The 22,031-nt window shown below is 38.9% G+C and overlaps 1 protein-coding gene across 1 annotated transcript in view; it reads right to left on the bottom strand.

Moving 5' to 3' along the window:
- The window catches only part of GPR158 (G protein-coupled receptor 158), a 327,705-nt gene that overhangs the window by 107,615 nt on the left and 198,059 nt on the right, over positions 1-22,031 (bottom strand). Inside the window, exon 5 of the mRNA XM_036460202.2 lies at positions 12,379-12,447. Within this exon, the coding sequence (XP_036316095.1) occupies positions 12,379-12,447 (69 nt within the window). The remainder of the gene's footprint in view (positions 1-12,378; positions 12,448-22,031) is intronic.

Here is a 22,031-nt window from a genome sequence, read left to right as displayed (position 1 = left end):
CAGAAAGCAGCAAGTGAATTAACAAGACAAATAAACAAACTCATACACAGATAACAGTATGATGGTTACCAGAGGGGAAGATGAGTGGGAGAAGCTGAAGAGAAAAAGGGGTCAGAAATATGGTGATGAATGGAGACTAAACTTTGAGTGGTGAGCACACAATGTTATATACAGGTGATGCATTATGGAATTGTATACTTGAAATATATAATCTTATTAATGAATTTTACACCAATAAATTTAATTTAAAAAATGAAAACTACCCTGACCAAAGTGGCTCAGCGATTGAACATCAATCTATGAATCAGGAGGTCATGGCTTGATTTCTGGTCAAGGCACATACCTGGGTTGTGGGCTCGATCCTCAGTGGGGAGTGTGCAGGAGACAGCCAATAAATGACTCTCTGCCATCATTGATATTTCTATCTCTCCCTCTCTCCTTTCCTCTCTGAAATCAATAAAAATATTTTTAAAAATAAAACAAGCAAATCATAACCAGAACGGGATACGACTTCAGACCCAGTAGGATGGCTATAAAGTAAAATAATATAAAATAAAAAGTGTTGGAAAAGAGAGCCATGTAAAGAAACAGGAACCATTATATCTTGCTGGTGAGAGTGTAAATTGCTAAAGACACTGTGGAAAACACTGTGGCAGTTCCTTAAAAGTTAAACACAACATTACCATATGATCTAACAATTTCACTCCTACTTATATAGTTAAAAAACTGAAAACAGGAACTCAAACAAATACTTGTACACTTATGTTCATAGCAGCATTATTTACAATAGCTAAAATGTTAGACAACCCAAATTTCCATCAACAGATGAATGGTGAACAAAATGCTGTGTGTGTGTGTGTGTGTGTGTGTGTGTGTGTGTGTGTATATATATATATATATATATATATATATATATATATATATATATATAATTCAGCCATAAAAAACATTAAATTCTGACACGTCATAGCCTGGATGAATCCTGAAAACAGTATGCTAAGTGAAATAAACTAGGCAAAAAAAGATAAATATTGTATGATTCTACTCATATGAAGCATCTGGAATAAGCAAGTTCATAGAGAAAGAAAATAGAAAGTGAGGACTGTTAGTGAAGAAGGAATGGAAACTTATATATATTTAACTAAAGTTTCAATGCATGAAATTCATGCAAGAGTAGGCCTTCCTTCCCATGGCTGCCATCACCTGGTTCTCTCTGGCACCGGGGACTGGGATTTCCCCCCAGTGGCTGCTGACAGGCACATGGACCTGGGCTTCCCTCACAGAGGAAGGCCCAACCCACCTGCCGCAGCCTGCCAGGTTGGTGGCCTGGCCACCCCCCTTTGGGGAGATCTTAGAGCAGGCCCCCTCCCCAATTGATTGCTCCGCCAGCCAGAGGCCTGGGCCTCCCTCTGCAGGTCGAGCATGGGGCCATGACTGGACCCCTGACCAATCACATTGCACCTGCCTTGGCTGACCTGGTGCCAGTGGGTGTCATAGCATGGCCGCCTGGAAAGTCATATGGTCTAATTAGCATATTATGCTTTTTTTATTATAGATGGAAACAGAGCTTTAATTGAGATGATAAAAATGCTCTTAAAATGGGTAATGGTGATGGTTCCACAATATTGTGAATGTATTTAATGCCACTAAATTGGACATTTAATAATTATGTAAATGGTAAGCTTATGTTTATGTACATTTTACCAAAATAAAAAATAATCAAGATAAAAATTAGAAAAGTATCAGCATAGTTTTTTGTTTAAATACTTGAGAGAAAAGGCAGATGCAAAAGAACAACAAAAGTGATATCTATCTATCTATCTATCTATCTATATATATATATATATTAATATATTTTATTGATTTTGTACAGAGAGGAAGGGAGAGAGATAGAGAGTTAGAAACATCGATGAGAGAGAGTCATCGATCAGCTGCCTCTTGCACACCCCCTACTGGGGATATGCCCGCAACCAAGGTACATGCCCTTGACCGGAATCGAACCCGAACCCTTCAGTCCCCAAGCTGACACTCTATCCATTGAGCCAAACCGGTCCCGGCAACAAAAGTGATATTAACCGATAAAATTGATAAACATTTAAATAAACAATACTCATGGCATCAAAGAAATTACAAAAACATTCCGCCTGGCTGGCATGGCTCAGTGGTTGAGCATCGACCTATGAACCAGAAAGTCATAGTTCAAGTCCAGGTTAGGGCACATGCCAGGGTTGTGGGCTGGATTCCCACAGGGGAGGGGCATGCAGGAGGCAGCCAATCAATAATTCTCTCATCATTGATGTTTCTATCTCTCCTTCTCCCTCTCTCTTCCTCTCTGAAATCAATAGAAATATATTAAAAGCAAAACAAAACCATTTCCTTCTCATAAAAAAAAGTCAAAGAAAAGTAAGTGAAATGAAAGAAGAGATAAAAAAATCAGAGCAAGGATAAAATTGCCCTAAGAAAGCTGGGGAAAGAGGGGAAAAAGAAAAAAAGAAAAGAAAGGCATTAGAGAGGATAAAGGAACATTGGAATTAATTCAAGCATAATAAACATACCTGAGAATAGTGTAAAGATCATGAAATACTTAAAGCAAACACACAACATAGAAAAAGACAAAGATACACAAATAACTAGAAACAGTAGAGGTTCAGAGGGCAGAGAAAAATCCAATGTATGCATAGTTCATGTTTCTGAAGAAAAGACACAAAGTTAAAGATATAATTTAAAAACTTTCCAGGGATAAAAGAGGTATTACATCTATATATTGAAAAAATCAATCAAACAAATAAACAAACAAACAAAAAAAGACGCTATCATGATTCAAGAAAAGAATGATATATAGTGACAAATCCAAGATAATTCTGATTTTAATTATTTAATTGCTAAACTAAAGAATGGCATTGGCTTCTAGGCAGAAATATCAAGCCATCCAAAGGAGAAAGAAATCAGGCTATTTTAAGAGCTGGAAAAATCAGACAATGCATACAAAGTTCAGAGCAATAAAAAAAAAAAGTGTGTCTTGAAATATTTATATCCAGAGAAGTTATTCTTCATATATTAGGACAATTGGTAGAGATTCTCAAGCATATAAAAACCTCAAGAGCAATAGAACTTATTATTCCTTCATGAAACACCTGTTAATTTAAGGTATAAATCAAAATAAGAGCTGAGGAATGAAGAAAGCATGCTAACTTTCTCTTTGTGTTTTCTAATTTTGTTCTGTTTATAAATATGTAATTATTAAGTTTCACAAAAATATCAAAGTATATTTTAAGAGGCATATTTTTGGTGTTTATTTTAGCAAAAATGAAAACACTTTCTGTTCAATGATAAACTAAAGTCAGAAGTCCAATTCTCAAGTCTTCCAAGTTCTTTCAGTTTATTAAAACTCAGCCATCTATATGTCCTCTTTGTAAAAGTTTCTGATCAAATCCTTTGTTCATTTTTAAATTGGATTGTTTATTTGTGTTGAGTTATGTAACTTATTTATTTATCAGATGTATCATATGTTATCCCATTCAGTGGGTTGTCTTTTCATTTTGTTGATGGTTTCCTTTGTTGTATAAAAACTTTTTAGTTGATGTAGTCAGGTTAATTTTTTTTTCTTTTGTTTCTCTTACCCAAAGAGAGATGTCAGAAAAAATATATATTGTTAGAAATGTCCCAGAGTTTATTGGCTGTGTTTTCTTCTAGGATGTTTATAGTTTCAAATCTTATATTTAAGTCTTTAATCCATTTTGAGTTAATTCTTTTGTATGGTGTAAGAAGGTAGTTTCATTTCTTTTGTATGAATCTATTCATTTTTCCCAGCACCATTTTATTGAATAGACTATCTTTACCCCACTGTATATTCTTACCTCCTTTATCAAATACTAATTGACCATAAAGTTGTGGGTTTGTTTCTGGGCTCTCTATTCTGTTCCATTGGTCTATATATATCTGTTTTTATGTCAGTACCATGCTTTTTTGATTATCACCTTGTACTATAATTTTATATCTAGTAACACAACTCCTTTAAATTTGTTCTTCTTTCTTAATATCGCTGTAACTATTCAGGGTCTTTGTGGTTCCACATAATTTTTTGGAATATTTGTTCTAGTTCTGTAAAATATGTCATTGGTGTATAGATAGAATTGTACTGACTCTATAAATTACTTTGAGAATAATGAACATTTTAATGATGTTAATTCTTTTTATCCATGAGTGCACTTATGCTTCCATTTATTTGTATCTTCTTGAATTTTTTTCTTCAAGAAAAAAAATTCTGAGTATAGGTCTTTTACATTCTTAGTTAAATGTATTCCTAGGTAATTAATTTTTTATGCAATTGTAAATGGAATTGTTCTTTTAATTTCCCCTTCTGAGAATCCATTATTGGCATATAAAAATGCAGTTGATTTCTGAATATTTATTTGGTATCCTACTACTTTATGGAATTCATTTATCAGTTCTAGTAGTTTTTTTGTGGAATCATTAGGTTTCTCTCTATATAGTATCATGTCAACTGCAAATAATGACTATTTTACTTATTCCTTTCCAATTATTGAAGAAGGCTTTTATTCCTCCTTCTTGTCTGACTGTTGTAGCTAGGACTTCTAGCATTATGTTGGATAAGAGTGGTGAAAGTGGACATCCCTATCTTTTTCCAGATCATAAGAGTAACCCTTTTAGTTTTTGCCCACTGAGTATAATGTTGGCTATGGGTTTGTGATATATGGACTTTATTATGTTGAGGTATATTCCCTCTATTCCCACTTTGCTGAAAGTTTCTATCATAAATGAGTGCTGGATTTTATCAAATGCCTTTTCTGCATCTATTGATATGATCATATATGCTTTTTATCCTTCATTCTGTTTATGTGATATATCACATTTACTGATGATTTGTGGAGATTGTACCCAGAATAGACACTTCTCAAAAGGTTATATAGATGGCCAATAGACATATGAAAAGACACTCAACAGCACTACTCATTAGAGGTATGTAAATTAAAACTACAATGAGATACCATCTCATACCTATTAGAATGGCTATCATCAATAAATCAACAAATATTGGTGAGGATGTGGAGAAAAGAGAATCTTTGGGCATTATTGGTGGGAATGCAGGTTGGTGCAGCCACTGTGGAAAACAGTATGGCATTTATTTACAAAATTTAAAAAGGCACTGCAGATTGGTCCAGAAATTTCACTTCTGGCAATATATCCAAAGAAACCTAAACACTAATTCAAAAGAATATATATATACCCCAATACTCATTGCAGCATTATTTATAGTAGCCAAGATTTGGAAACAGCCCAAGTGTCCATCAGTAGATTAGTGGATAAAAAAAGCTGTGGTATATTTACACAATGGAATATTACTCAGCTGTAAGAATGAATTTTAACTCTTTTGTGACAGCGTGGAGAGACCTGGAAAATGTTATACTAAGTAAAATAAGCCAGTCAGAGAAAACAAGTATCATATGATTCCACTTATGCTTGGAATCTAATGAACAAAATAGACTAACAAACAATATAGAAAGACATAGATACAGAGAACAGACTAACAGCTGTCTGGGGGAAGGCTTTTGGGGTGGGGGGCTGGGTGAAAAAAAGGTGAAGGTATTAAGTAAAAAGCAAACATATTCATAGACACAGATATCAGTATGGTGATTAAAAGAGAGAAACAGAGGGGAGGATGGAGGCGGGTGAGAGAAGATAGAAGAGGATAAAAAGGGGAGAGTTGGCTTGGGGTGGTGAACACACTATACAATAAACACCTCAAGTCTACATAATTTTATCAATCAATGTCACCCACATTAATTCAATAAAAATATAAAATTTCTTTTTTAGCTAAAGGGAGATTGTTAATTCCTTACACCTGACACATCAGTGATTTAAGACACTTAACTAAATATACATACTTGATAGCCTTAATGCATTACCACATGCAACCACTCTCATTAACAATCAGACTTCTCTCTGGTAGGCTGATAGGGCAGAGGAGCACAGGAACAGGAGGGTAAATGGAACTGCACAGCTTCCCAGGATATTTACAATTTCTTTTCTTAATCTATCCTACCCTATAGAAGAAAACAAGGTGTCTTGTCCTCACACTCTTCAAATTCCCATAAAGTGTGTCTAGTTCTCTGATGTCTTTTGATCTTAGTATTTTATCCAAAATTCCTGAAATCCTCCAGCAGTTTGGAGACTAAATGTCTTCTACAACCACACTTTCTAAGCTACCTTGGAGTGAAACAACTACTATTTTCTCTCTAGTACTGTTATGCACATGACTACTGAACTCTCCCTCCATTTTTTCCCCTCTCTTTTGTTCTGATATCAATACAAATGGACCAAATGAGATCAAGTATATCAGACTAAGGATGGACTCTTAGACTTCAAGAGAATTCTTCTTACAAGATTCCTAAATAACAGGTCTGAGAAACATGGACCTAATTGTAAATTTGGGACCTTTCTCCCCTATGTTTGTCACAATGGATGTGATCTGTCACAGAACTGACTTGATAATCATTTCACCCTAAAAAAGAAACGTGGCCCTTTGGAGAAAAGGCTGATTCCAGGGCTGGAATGGGGAAAGTACACTCTATTGTGCTAGGAAGTAGGGAAGTACTCAAGGGATAAATCATATCAAACGAATGCAGGAGCTACAATAGCTTGAAAGACTCTCACTGGGTTAATTTGAACGTCAAAATCAACAATAGTAGTAATGGATTAAAAATGTGACTGTTTTAGCTATTTTTTCATGATTTCACTCTTCCTTCCCACTTTTAACATTCTTTCCTTTATTCTTTACCTTTAAAGTCTATGCATGGGAGCAATATGCTCTTGTTTTTGCTCTGCTTTTGAATGATGCCTGTGTGCTACACTGGAGTAAAAAAAAAAATCTGAGTTTTAGCTTTAGGCTTTGGGGTAATCTTAGAAAAAAGTGGTCTCTTAACTGACTTACCAGTAGGCCCTGTGCCACTGAAAACAATCTGATATGGTTTAACAGGGTTATTTATTTGGTTGAAACATAAAATTGCCTTCTGTTTTGTTAATCCTTACCCGAGGATATTTTCCCTGTTGATTCTTAGAGAGAGTGGAATGGAGGAAAGTGGGGAGGGGCAGAGAGAGAAACATCAATGTGAGAGAGATACATCAATTGGTTGCCTCCTGCATGTGCCCCCCAACAGGGCCAGGGATTAAATTTGCAATCCAAGTATGTGCCCTGGACTGGGAATGAATCTGTGACCCTTAGGTGTGCAGGCTGACACTCTAAACATGAAGCCAAAAAAGCTAGGGAGAAATTGCCATTTTTGTATTGTAGGTAAAATGTTTGAATAGCAGATATTTCATAAGGTTCAACAACATGGTCCAGCCAAGCTTATAGAAATTTTATATTTGGTCTTAGAGCCAAACCTCAAGATATTTTAAATTGGTTTCCTGTGTTATCTTCTGTGTCTTTTACTTCCTTGGAGACTTAATGAGGAAGGGTGGCTGACCAACGTATAGAACATGGGCCTCTCTCACTACCCTGAATAATGACATCTGAATCTCACATCCATACCATCTATCAGAAGTTCTGTCATAGAGTGAAGAGAGGGCTAGACCAGGAATCAAGATAGTAGGTTCTATTCTTGGTGCTCTTATTACTTAGTGAAAAGTTCGATGAGTTTTAACTTCTCTCAACCTCTCTTTTTCTATTTGCAAAATAGGGGTTGACCAAAGACTAAGTTGTGTCTGATGTACCTACCAGCTCTAATATTTTGCAGGTTTTCTTTGTAGAAACTGAGAGATGGGATTTGGAAAAAGTACTACAAGTACTTAACTGTATTTATAAATGTACTGGTGTCCTTTACATAAAGATATATCAACCAAGCAAATAGATAACCAAGGTTAAAAGGGAAATATACATTATTTGCTGAAATCTTTGATTTAGTCAAGTCAAAAACAAAATTCTAGACTCTGTATTACTTAATATGTTTTGTTAATCCATAAAATGTCATTTTATGTAATTTACCAAGAAACTATACTTTAATTAATTTTAAAGTTATTTTTTCTTTCTTTTATAAAGTGTATGAAAGTTTTAAGTGATTATGAAGATTAATCATTTCTTCACAAAAAATGGACTTCAAATCATATATTTCTTGAGGATCTGTAAGGAAATGTTTGCAATGCTTTGGCTCTGTGCTGTCCTATTATAACAATGCTAAATTTAGTCAGGTTTTGGTTTGTCCTCATCTGCACAATGATCACAATCTCTAATTTGGACTTTCTAACATAAGCATTGTTATAGCATAGTCTGTAGTCTAAGATGGCTTAGAAAAGGTAAAAATAAACTTAATTCTTGCAAATCTGAACAACAATATGCAGCCTAGAAAGGAGAAAAGGCTGGTTGCATAACAACACAGAACCGTGACCATCCCCACAATCTCCCTCCAGGAGTCACCAGGCCCTAAAAATAATTCCACTTCATTGAAGTATATTTTCCCCCCAAAACACAGCAACCCCCAGTAAAACTTTCATGAGCAATTTTGGTATAGGCCACACCAGGAATAGAGAAAGCAGGTAAGATATTTACCAAATTAGAAATGTTTACATAACATTTACACTATCAAATGATTAGAACTTTTGGCTATCTTAGGTTTACCTAGTCACCTTTATCATGTAATCAAGAGATCCTTTTTGAAGCAAAAACTCAAGCCAAAAGTTATAATCTTAATTTCTGAAAAACCCAAAGAAGCCAATGAGCTCTGATCCAATGACCAAGTTTCTCTTCTTGTCAGGAATGTTTTATGTACACTCATACACATGTGCACACACTATGTAGCCATAATTTCCTGTCAATTTCTGAGACATCATCTCCCATTCTAAAATAAAATTACTTTGCTTCCCAGATTCAATCAATAGTTTATTTCAACCTCCTCTCCCACCCCCTATATCTTATGATGCTACATTCAAATCGTCATTACATAATTTGGCCCTTTCTGTCTTCAAAGCATGCACATGAACTTATTTGAAACCTAGGTACACAGTGAGAACTTGAGAGATACACATTAATATCTCAAGCAGTTACAGAGAAAAGTTATGTTGTGAAAGCTAAAACAAAGCTAGTGAAGCATAAAGGCAACGCAATGAGGCATCCTAATGTTTCTGTTGGACAAAATTTATTTGGTGAGTCTTCTCTTCTGTTGTGTGTGTTTTTCCTTCCCAAGCAGATTATAATTATCCAGCATAAATTCTATTTTTATATTCCTTTTAACCTTACATTTTTCTCTGTATCTGATATCATCATAGGTACAGGCATATCAGATGTATTTCAAAACTGGATCCCAGTCAATGCATGGGTCTTTAATAATTGTTTTGAACACTGAGGAGCCTAACATTTACATTTTTTGAAATGTCCTTCTTTTCTAGAGTACTTATTCTATTTAAGAGGCTTTAAAAAATTCTTCCCCCGATTTTAGGCACATGCTCATTAATATGACCAATTGCTTTGAATAAATATGAATCATGAATAAAGATAAACTGAACTTTAACTAATATTTCAAAATAACACTAAACGGCCTTGGTGGGTGTGGTTCAGTTGATTGGGCATCATCCTGTGCACCGAAAGATTGCTGATTCCATTACCAATCAGGGCACATGCAGGGGCTGTGGGCTTCATCCCCAGGATTGGCGTGTAGAATGAGCCAATGGATGTTTTGCTCTAACATCAATATTTTTCTCTAACATTGATGTTTCTCTTTCTAAAAATAATATATATATATATAATTTCCCCCAAAAAAATAACACCAGAGTGCTTTTATTGCCTAACTACAAGCACTATGTAAGTAATATAAATAAGTGCCATCATTCTTAATCTTTCACAATCAAGCAGAATTTTTTAAAAATAAAATGAGTCTCCATTAGGAGAAAGAACTTCCATTTCAGAGGAATCTCAGCTCAGTTGAACAGGAGAAACCAGGATGGATCAGGAAGTGAGTGATGGTGAAGCCACATCTTATCCCTGGTAGCTCCAGTGCAATGGGCTGCCCAGGCTAGAGGCTGGGCCTCCCCACTTCCATCCTGCTCAAAGGCTTCTTGAAGGAGGCAGACAACTTGCTAGAATTTAGCTTCATCTTTCAGTCAATCCAGGAAGGCTCTTTAGATGAATCCCATGCCAACTGGGTGAAGTAGGTTCTTCTTTTTGGTATTGAGTCCATCCATGCTTTCAGGCCCTTCCCACCCACAGAGTGCCATGGCCCTAGGTCCTTGGTGTCAGGGTTCATCAGGTGCCAGGGCAGAGGCGCACACCCGAATTTTAGCCTCCAACGAGTGGAGGCAAGCAGAGAAGAGCAGGTCTCATCTCCCCACCTACCACCTCAGCCTCTGCCATGGCTCTCCAAGCAGATTCTTTGGAGGCCATTTCCACAGGGAAAAAGCCACTAGGTTAGTGTATAGTTCTAAGTTTACCCAGTATAACCTCATTCAATAGTCCACTGCGTACTACCCTTTAGCGTGTAAAGTGACATATTTACAGCTTCCAAGGATTAGAACTGTGGACATCTTTAAAGAGCCTACCTATCATAAGAGAGATCCTGTTTCAGTTAACAACTCAAAGAAGGTCAGTCATGTGCTGAGTGCAGAAAATGAGGAAAAAAATGGTATTGGGTATTGGATGAGATTGGGAAGTGGGCAATGACCACAATATTTATTACATCATAAACCATGTTGAGAGTTTTGATCTTTATTCTAAGAACAGTGATAAGCCCTCGAAGGGGTGACAGATTAGACTTGATATTTTAAAATATCCCTCTAGCTATTGGATAGAAATGTAGTTTAAAATAGCAGAGGTTCAGGAAAAGAATGATGGTAGCAGCAACAACAGATATTCAAATGATTAAAATTATTATTCAAATTACTGAAGTCATTTCACAACTTTCTCTTCTATACAGCTGACACTTTGACTGGCTAAATACCTGCCCAGTGGTTCCATGGGGGAAGATTAAATGTTATGAGGCACAACATGCCATTTTTATAGGAACAGTACCAGGCATGCACAGTAAACAGGCTTTGCATGATTATATTGCTTCTATTATTACTATGCATAACTCTATGCTAGTAAATTAGAAAACGTGTAATATGAATGACTTTATAGAAAAATAAAAACTGATTATATTTAAATTTCTACTTTAAGTAGAAATAGAAAATGCAATTCATGAAGTAGAAAACCTGAATAGATGAAGAGTGCTTGGAATCACTGAGGGAGAGAAAAGAATTTGAAAAATTAGATAGGAGAAGGGGCAAATCCAAGTCATATTCTGGTTTCGAGGTCATCTGAAGGGTTTTGGCTTTTACTGTAGGTAAAATGGGGAAGCTTGGAGGTTTTGATTAAAAGAGTACCATGGTCTAACTTTGGTGCTAAAACTGGCTGATATTTTGAAAATAGACAGACTGTAGGGGGGTAAGCTTATAGGATAAGAATGATATCATTCTCTCCTAAGCACCTCCACAACATCCTCTCCTTACTACACTCTCAGCTTCTGTCATATTTTGTTATAATTACCTGTACTTACTCATGTCCTCCTCTAAATTGTAAGCTTCTTTAGAGGGAAAAATCAAGTTGATCTTCTCTCTGCATTTCCAGAAATTAGCACAGCACTTGATACACAATAACTGCTGATTACAAACTGGTTGGATTAAATTAGTAAAATCAATACTTATCTTCTGCTTACGTAGGGGTGTCGAACTCAACCAGAGAAGGTGCCAAAATCTAAAATCCAGCCTAAATCGCGGGCCGAATGGTTTACTGAACAGTCATAAACTGTCATTGTGATGGAAACGCAGCGGAGTGCAGTGATGACAGCGCGGTGCGGGCCACATTGCAAGGCCTGGCGGGACGGATTTGGCCCGAGGGCCTTGTGTTTGACACATGTGGTACAGACATGTTACTAGTGTGATAGAGAGAACCAGTGGTGATTCCCTATACCAGGAGGACCACACATACATTTATCTTATTGGGTTTCTTTTTTTGTGAATCCATTTGTTATTTTCCAGCATGAACTGGCTGGTGTGTCTTACAGTTCTAATTCAAGTAAAGGAGAAAGAAATGAACATTTATATGTATATAACCATGCATATATCCAAACATGATTTTCATATGGTAGTTAATTTAAGCATTTAACTCTCCTCACAAACTTGGGAAGAAATGTATAATTAGCTGCAATTTATAAGAAGAAACCCAAGTTTAGAAATGCTAAATAACTTATTTAAGGTGATCCAATATGTAAAAGACAGGGTTTTAAATATATATAAAACCATTGTTTATCTATCTATATTATATAGCTTGATATAGGCATAATAGCAAAATAAAATAAATGGATACCTTTAAAATACAAATATATTACTTACTGGAAAGTATAGAAGCAATGACCCAAAAAGGATAGTTTCCAACAGGATAAGGCCCGATGCTCTGATGCTCTAAAAAATAAAATTAAAATGTCATTGTAAGACTTACATTTCTAGGCATGGAAGAATTATGCTATTGTGACAATGCTTCAACCAGTAGAACAGCATTCTTTGAAGGAAAATAAATAAAAAGTGGCTAATATTTCAGACGGGGGAACTTAACTGAAACATGCAAAGACTGACTACAAAGGTGGTGGTAGACTTAATAACATTTCTAGTGCCTTCATGAAATTTTATTCTCTGAAATTTGAATTATTGAGCAGTTTAAGCAGCTGGAAACACTATCTAGAAAATCCTTTCAAATTAACTGATTCACAGACACATTATGTCTTGCCTATATTTCTGAAACATCAGCTATAAGTGCATATTGAATTCTATCCCTAAACCACTTTATGAATACCTACATGATTATTTCAGTGCATAAAGCAAACATATGCACCTTATTAATTCTCACGGATTTAATAAAATATGAAGTATGTAAAATAGGCAGCATCATGTCAGATACTTAATAAGTAGGTGTGTATTATTCAATGATAGAAAACAGCACCAGGATGCTAAATTTGAAAACAGGGGTATATATTAGTATTTGTCAAAAAATGTTAATGCTGGGATCAAAAATGGCTCTGAAGGGGGCAAAGCCTTAGGGAAGGAATTCAGTCATTCTTTATTTAGGGCCAATTGGTTCTTAGCTTGCTACAACCATCCAAACCACATGACAACTGGTGCTTGCTTTTACTATGCATCTCAGAGTAAATAACTTATCTTTTTTTTCATGTGGAAATGTCAAGTAACCTGCCTAACACTTTCATTGCCTCATTCCTGGCTGGGCAGAAGAGCTCAAAACTGCAAATTATAAACTGAACTCTACTAAAATGGTTCCATAATCAAACGTAAGGCCTATTAAAATGTGGACTTTTCCTTTAAAAATATTCTTGAGCATAGCTGGCTTTAGGGCCACACAGAAAGAGTAGGTAAGACTTTAGTGGTTAAAAAAAAAAACACACTAAAATACCTCATACTCCCTGAAACATCTTCCCCTCTTCTTATTGGTACTGGAAGTTCTTTTAAGCAGAACAATACCTTTTATTTTTTATTTGTTGCCAAAAATAAATGTGTAAGTAATAACTGACTTCAGTTCAAAGTAAAGAACAGAAATAATTTTCTTGCAATTAAAGTGATATGATAGGAAGGAGAGAGAGAAGTACTAAATATGTACGGGAAAGAATAGGGAGTGAAAAATGAAAATGGATGAGAGAGATAATGCACAAAATAATAGAGGCATCTTTTTCATAGTTTTGTCTGAGATAGAAATGGTAGCATATAACTCTTTTTAACCAGAGTAACTAACTGGAAAACTCTTGAAAAACTATATTGAAGATAATCAACAATGTACAGTATTATACTACTTATGTAAAATACATACACACAAATGAACATAAATTTTATATAAATATATCAGATATGGGTCTGGAGGATATATATCAAGCTGATAACCATGTATTTTTTCCTAGAGAAGTGAATAGCTGTGGAAATATAGTGTGCCTTTTTAAATTTCTTTTTAGATGTTATCATACACTGCTGTGCAATATACATTTTAGTAATTAAATAAATAAAATTAAATTAAAATTATCTAAAATGTGTCAACTGAACTAGAAAATTCTACATTAGGTATCATAACATGCAAAGAAGTCTAAGTAAAGCCCTATCTAATTCCTATTTAATAAGTTTGTACTCAGTATCAACTACATATATAAAATTATTAAACAGTACATTTATGGCATTTAGAGATGAATAGAAAATGGAGGGAGTTATCTTTCTACCTAATTTGCTAGTTTAGACTCCAAAAAACCTAATAAATATAATCACAGAATTTACAATAGAGATGAACAAGTTACACATCCATTCCATAAACTTGCAGAACTGACTTATGAAGGTTTATAACAGTTAGAGAGCAAACCTGTGGGCCAAAGAAAAGGGTTACTCTTATTACACCAATTTTACCAAATTATGTCAAAGCCAGTTTCTAAATTCTATAATCTTTAAATGCAAAGTAATGAAGCATAAGATGAAACACAATTGTCACAAGAAGATCTACCTGGGACTTAAGCACCCAGAGGAAGCCAAGTCACCAGAAGTAATAATGATAAAAATGCTGAAGTATGAATTTTTAAAAATAATTAAATTTGTTTGTTATTACTTCCTGGATTCTGCATGCACTAACGTCATTTATTTTTTAATGTTTTTAACCACTGGGGAAATTAATGTATATCTTGCTAAAACAGTGCAGCTATTTTGGATCATAGTCAATTTCTTCAGCCTTGTAACAGTTAAAATGTCTTTCTATTACAAAGGAACAATATGAAGATATTTTACATAGCTGAAACTCAGAATGTCTGATGAAAATATAAGAAAGAAACAGAGTAAAACTCTGAAAGGAGTGAACTAGCAAGGATTTGGATGATTAACCAAGACTATAAATCTTTATCATTTACAAAAATAATTAGCCACACTAGGGGGAAAGAGACTCATGAGCTCTGCTTTTTATTTTAATCCTCCTGTTTCTATAGAGAAATCCACGGACAGAAAAATTACAAACAAAACCTGAAAAACACCTGATTAAATAATTACACATAAATAAATTGGAAGCAAGATGTAAAAGATGGTCCTGAAGAGAATCCAAACATGGAGAGATAGGAAAATATTATTTTTTTCAATAATTTTATTTATAATTATATAAATAGATGAGTAAGTATAGACTACATCTATAGTTTGACAGATTGCATGTAATTAGTTTGTTTCAAAAAGATCTGTGACGAAATGGAGACCACCCAAGTGAATTTAGAAAAAAATGTCAAGGAACAATTTCCCAAAATATGGTTAGTTAAACCCAATATAATTTTTTCAGAAGAATAAAAATAAGTCTGAAAAGCATAGGAATGTGATCAGGAGAGAGATCCCCTAAGTTAAACATCAATAAATCAGATCATTATAAACGCATGGAATGAAACACTGGGGTTTTATATCCATGTGGTTCGAAATCTCAGCATTGGTCGTTTGTTAGCTGTGTGACCTTGGGCTGAAGCTCTTAACCTTTGAGCTTCAGTCTTCATTTATGAAATGGGTGTAACAATGCCCACCTTGCAGCACCATTGTAAAGAGCGGCAATGATACTAGTTGGCAAAGGTCAGTCAATGGAAGTTCAGCATCAGTCTTTCATGGGCAGATAGAGGATGTGAGATCAATCTGCTGCCTGAGCTCACTCAGCTGGTGAGTGACTCCAAGGCAGGTTGATTTCCTTTGTTCATCCTACCTCACCCTCAGCTGTGTCCTTACCCAAACTAAAGGGAACAAAACTATAAGTTACAGTGCAATAACAAGACATGTAGCACTACTGAAGTATTTAAAAACCAACCACAAGTAAGGGGTTGGGTTCAGATGTTATTAAAAAATATATACCAGTCAATTCAAAATTCTTGAAAGTGTTATGTAAAACATTGAAAGGTATTATAAAATTCCCTTAACTAAGAATTCTTTCTAATTTCTAACATGTTACAAGAAAACCCATTTTTCATCTGATAGAGTCATTTTGTAGCAGAGCACTTTCAGACATTTTGGAAAAATAAGTTTATCCAAAAATAAAGTCTAAAGTGTCTTAAACATCATTTCATATTCTTTAAAACAGTACAGCACACTAAGTAAATAGAAAAATAAGTTATAATTATACTAGAGGCCCAGTGCATGAAATTCATGCATAGGGGTGATCCCTCAGCCCAACCTACACCCTCTCCAATCCAGGACCCCTCAGGGGATGTCTGACATCCCTCTAGTAATATGGGACCATTGGCTCTTAACCACTCATTGGCCCGCTGGCCTGATCCCCCTGACTACTCTACCCTGCCAGCCTAATCCCCCTAACTGCCCTCCCCTGCCATACTCATCAGCCCTAACTGCCACTGTCTTGGCCTCACCACCATGGCTTTGTCCAAAAGTATGTCCAGAAGGTCATCTGGAAGATGTTTGGTCTAATTAGCATATTATACTTTTATAAGTATAGATTGATTTCATAGAGGTAGGGAGATAGGAACATCAATGATGAGAGAGAATCACTGATTGGCTGCCTCCTGCACACCCCACACTGGGGATCAAGCCCACAACCCAGGCATGTGCCTGACTGAGAATTGAACTCTGGGCCCTTCAGTTCTCAGATGGATGCTGTATCCACTGAGCAACACCAGCCCTTTCCACTGGGATGTGTTCTGACTGCTAGAGCTGAAATACTGAAGCTGTTTCACTGGGGTAGAGTAGGGTGCACTGGGCAGCTCAGGGTAGAGTGGGGTGCACTGGTTGGAGCAGGTGGAGCCCCCTAAAGCTGGAGAGGAGCCTCGTTTAACAGCCGTACTGTTTCATGGCTGTGCTGTGTCACAGTTGATCTGCCACACTCTTGGGTTGTACCACTGTCAGTGGGAATTTACACAACTGAGCTGTCTGCACAGATAGCTTCCTCTGCACTACCCCCACCCCCCAAGCTGGGGGCTCCTCTTAGAGTTGAAGTGACACCAACCACCCTTGGTTGGTAGCCCCATTGGCCACCTTGGAAAGAGAAGTGGAGAATTCTGATTTTCCGTGAACATTCCAATTTCTTAAGTTGGCAACTAATGCGAACTTCAGATGTTTCGGTCAAACCAGACAGGCGGTCAGGCCTGGTGTCCAGGCCACTGGGTGGCCCTGGGCTCCTCTGCAACAGCTTGGTGGCAGGGCCAACCCAGATCCTCCACCTTCCGGCTATGGCCTCCTCCCAGCGTTCAGGCCACAGTCCCCACCACCATCCAAGCTGCCATCCAGGGGATCTGTTCTGGACCAAACCATCACCTAGCACAGGCGGGGGCATATTGCCATTGGACGGAGCCATCACTGAGCGAGTGGGGGAGCTCCCAGCACGAGGACCCCTCCCTGTGGAGCGGTCCATTGCCTTGGAGCTGCCACTCCAAACCGTGTTGCAGGCTGCAGGGAGAGCCAAGCTTAGGGAGGGACCAAAGGGGGGAATGCCGTTGTGAGCGGTGCCATTGGGGTGTCTTTGCCCAGAGCCTGCACCATCTGGAACCCAAATTGGTCAGCTGAGAAATGGGTCCATTTGCCCGGAGCCTGGGACTGGGCTCTGGGGCAGGACCTATGGCTTCAGGGGCGGTTTGCAGGAGCCCAGCCATGAGTCCTGCTCGGGCTTGGCGCAGAGTTGCGTGTTGTCATCACACATTGGGAAGGGGAGCTCAGCCCAGCTGTAAGGGGACCCTAGGCAGCTGGGCAGGTGAAGGGAGCGGGGGTGCACTTGGGTAATTCCGACATCACCCCACTTGGTTTAAATGCAAACCCGCCATAGGGCGCAGACAGGCCTTGAATGTTTTGTTTTCTTCTGTCTGCTCACATTCAGGTGCCTAGTGCCATGTAAGTGGACCTGGTGTTCAGTCATCCCTCTGGTTGCTTGGTCATCGGTTTTTACTGTTTTAGTACATTCCTTCCATGTGCAGTGATCACACTTCATCTGCAGCGGGGCGGGCTCAAGTGACCTGGAGCAAGCATGGGGAGAGCAATCACCACTGGTAGCCCCTGGCATTGCTGATGGTATCTTTCCTTTCTTGTGGAGCAAATAGTGAGGGGAACCTGCCACAGTGTCCAAGGCTGAGTTCCAGGAGGCGGGCAGTGCTGTTGGGATCCTGCCGGCATCACTGGTCCATTGGTACCTGGCCTGTCCTCTGGAGATTGACCCTGCAGGACTGCTAAGGGAGCCAGTCCCCAGTTCTGCTCCAACTCCACCACTGATGGATTGGAGTCTGAGGGCTGGGAGGAGGGACCAAGAGATCTGCCTTCCAGATGCTCACCAGTCACCACTTGCCAGTCACTGCTCACCAGTCACTGCTACCCCTGATTGATCAGCTTCCACTCCCTCAGCTCCCTAGCCTGGTGTTCAGTCATCCCTCCAGGCATTTCGGACATGATGGACCCTGGGTTTTCATATATCAGGATATATGTATTTTATATAATAAAAGCCTAATATGCAAATCGATCAAACAGTGGAACAACCAGTTGCTATGAGATACACTGACCAACGGGAAGGGGGGGAGCTGCCCCTAGCCCACAGGCCCTGACCAGTGCCGGCGGCAAGGAGTGGGCTGGTGAGTGGGCAGTGCCAGGCCAGCCAAGGCGGGTGCCAGAGGGAACCCCCTGATCACCCCGCCAACTGCCCCACAGATTGGCCCTGATCACTGGCCAGGTCTAGGGACCCTAGCCATGCATGAATTTCATGCACCAGGCCTCTAGTGTATATATGATTACACACACACACACACACACACATAATTACTAGAGGCCCAGTGCATGAAATGCCTACACTGGTGAAGTCCCAAGGCCTGGCTGGCAATCAAAGCACGAGTGTCCAGCATGGAAGGGCAGGTCCCAGCTGATCTCTGGGCAGCACCTGGGCCTCAGGACCCCCATGAGCCCCCCTCCACCTGAGTCACAGTGCTCAAGTTCCCACACAGAGTTGAGTGAGTGCGGCCAGACGCCATGAGACAGGACACAGTGTGGGCTTCTGGCTGCCTGCAGTGAGTGTGCTCTCTCCCAGCTGGCCTCTCAGATCAGCTCCTGCTCAAACCCAAGGGAGCCCGACTGTCCCTTGAGGTCCTGGCAGCTGCGGCCCAGCTCATCTGGAAGAGGATACACAGGAGCGGGGTGAGCTCCTCATGGATGACTGGCACCTGAGCATGGGGGCTTCCATGGAGTGCAAGCCCTGGTGACCCCAGGGAGGGTAGCAGGGGGAGTGAGAGTGAGAGTGAGCTTGGCCAACAACTCACATTCTCACCATACCTCCGTCCCTATCCCCCCTACCCCCCAGGTAGCTGGTGAGAGGTTGCAGCCCTCCTCCTAGTCCCCACAGGAGGTTGGTTGCTGCCACCCACCCCCAGTTCCTCATTCTACCTGGGGGGTGGCCTCAATAAGATGATCAGGGCTTGCCAGCTGCTGGTCGCCATCTTCAAGACAATCGGTTGGGGCCAGGCCCCCAGCCCAGCTCCCTCAATTCTGATATAAGTAAGTTTCTGCTAATGTATTTCAATTGTGCTTAAATTAGAAATAACATTTTTCATGACCTTTCAGTCAGTAAGTCACTCTTCTCTCTGGTCTTTTTCCAAAAGGGCACAATAAGTACAAGTAAAGCAACAAAAACACCATTTGCTATTATTAAAACTGACAGAGATTTTGTTGGATTATTTCCCTATCTTATGTACCACTTTAAAATATCACTCGAATTATTATACAAATAGTTTCTGATGTGTCTTACATTTGGCTAACAGAGGGGGGAAAAATTGTATCCATTTCCTGGTGAACTTTCAAATCAATTCATATCAGAATCTAGTTGTTACAACTGTTTTTCTGACAGAGACATTTTTTTTAGAGTAACTAAATACAACAAGAAAATAGATTAGAATATAGACAACAATATCCTATAATTCAGGCGTCTTCAAACTACGGCCTGCGGGCCACATGCGGCCCGCAGAGGAGTCTGATCCGGCCCGCCAGGTTTTTTGGGCAGTGAGCGCAGCCGAGGTGTTACAGTAGGAATTAGTAGTTCATATAATCCGGCCCTCCAGCTCTCTGAGGGACCGTGATCTGGCCCCCACTTTAAAAAGTTTGAGGACGCCTGTGACCTATATCATAAAGAGCTAATATACAAATGGTCATCACGCCCTCATGCCATCATGCAATAATTGCTGAGACACTCAACAATGGGGAGAGAGAAATGGAAACCAGCCAAGCACAAATGAGCTTGTGAGAGAGGAATGGGGACCAGCCAGCCTATGGCCCAGAAGAGGAACAAGCCACTGGCCCTGTGGTCCTGGATGCTGCACCTGCAGACCAGAAGAGGGACAAGCTGCATGGCCCACGTTTCCCAGCGACAGCGGCTGCCCGTGCCCATGGCCTGGGAGAGGGACAAGCCACCTGCCCCACGGTCTCAGGTGCCTACGGTTGGCCAGAGGGAGGGAAGCCCAGGTCTTGGGTGCCTGCAACCAACTGGAGGAGGGAATCCTGGATCTTAGGTGTGGGGCAAGGCAGAGGTGGTTAGGGGTGATCAGGCAGGTAGGCAGGTGAGCTGTTAGGAGCCAGCAATCCCTGATTGTGAGAGGCAGTCGGACATCCCCCAAGGGGTCCCAGTTTGGAGAGGGTGCAGGCCGGGCTGAGGGAACCTCCCATGCACGAATTTCATGTACTGGGCCTCTAGTTGCATTATAATCACCAAACTTGTTGAGAGACTAGATCTTAATTATACCAATCACTAAAAATAAATAATAAATATAATAATAAAAGCACAATATGCTAATTAGACAATATAGCATAATGGTCTTTTGGAAGTCCTTCCAGTCAAAGCAGTGGTGTCTGTGATGATCGAGGGCAGGCAGCTGAGGCAGCCCAGGGTGGCAGCAACAGTGGTGGGGTGATGGGGGTGGTGCCTTCCCCTGATGGGCCTGGTCACCTCCCACTCCTCTTGGGCCTAAGCGGTCAGTAGGCTATAGCCTGAGGGCTCTTGGATTGTGAGAGGGGGCAGGCCGGGCTGAGGGACACCCTCCCCCACCATGCATGAATTTTTGTACACCAGACCTCTAGTTTAATATAATATGATAAATGTGCTAATTATCACTAAAATGGTAATATATCACTATGTGTTATAATGCATAAATGTATCAAATATTGTATACCTTAAATATATGATATATGTCAAATATATTTCAATAAAAATAGAGTAGAACTTGATTTGAGCACCTCAATTTTGAATAATTAAATATAATTTTTTTAGCGTATGTAATTAAAATGAGAATCATCACATGTCCAGCCATTAACATGAATGGGCCATATGCCAGATAAAATATTAAAAGTTCTGAAATAATATACATAAAAATCTGTCATTTTTTCCCCTGAACACTGTGTGCTGCCAAAAAAATACAGATAGACATTAAAACAAAATGAATCTATTAATGCTAAATCAGTTCAAAAATGGTCTAAACTATATTCCAACTCTCCAATTTTTTAATCACTCCTTTTGGAAAGAAAGATTCTCATCATATGCCTGTGGTCTAAAAGCATATATAGTGATGGCTATTCTCAAAGACTTGCAAAACTTACAAAAATTTTCTGGCTTCCTGACTCACAGAGAGCTGTAAATAGAGAAAAAACTTATCTCAAGGCTTTTCAACACTAGTTCCCCTAATATCAGCAGTATAAATAAAGCAGTTTAATTGGATAGGAGGATAATTTCATTACTTTCTATCCCTAAATCTTAAAATACTAGTATTTTAGGTGATTCAAGTTTTGGATAAAGATTAAGGAACAAGGGTTTTCTTGGTGATATGCAATAGTCTGCCTTTCTTCTTCAGACCCTTTCTCTGGGTCACCTCTTTTATTCCCATAGCTTCATTACCACCCCACTGTTAATCAAATCTGTCTCTAGTTCTGACCCTCTTTTTAAGACCAGACTTGGCTACATTTTGCAAAGATACTTTTCTGACCTATTATTTGGGAAAAGGGTAATTTCCCTACTTCCACTCAAATGC

Source organism: Pipistrellus kuhlii, unplaced genomic scaffold, assembly GCF_014108245.1.
Source record: "Pipistrellus kuhlii isolate mPipKuh1 unplaced genomic scaffold, mPipKuh1.p scaffold_m20_p_1, whole genome shotgun sequence".
NCBI classification, from domain to species: Eukaryota; Metazoa; Chordata; class Mammalia; order Chiroptera; family Vespertilionidae; genus Pipistrellus; species Pipistrellus kuhlii.
This window is presented reverse-complemented; position numbering and strand designations above follow the sequence as displayed.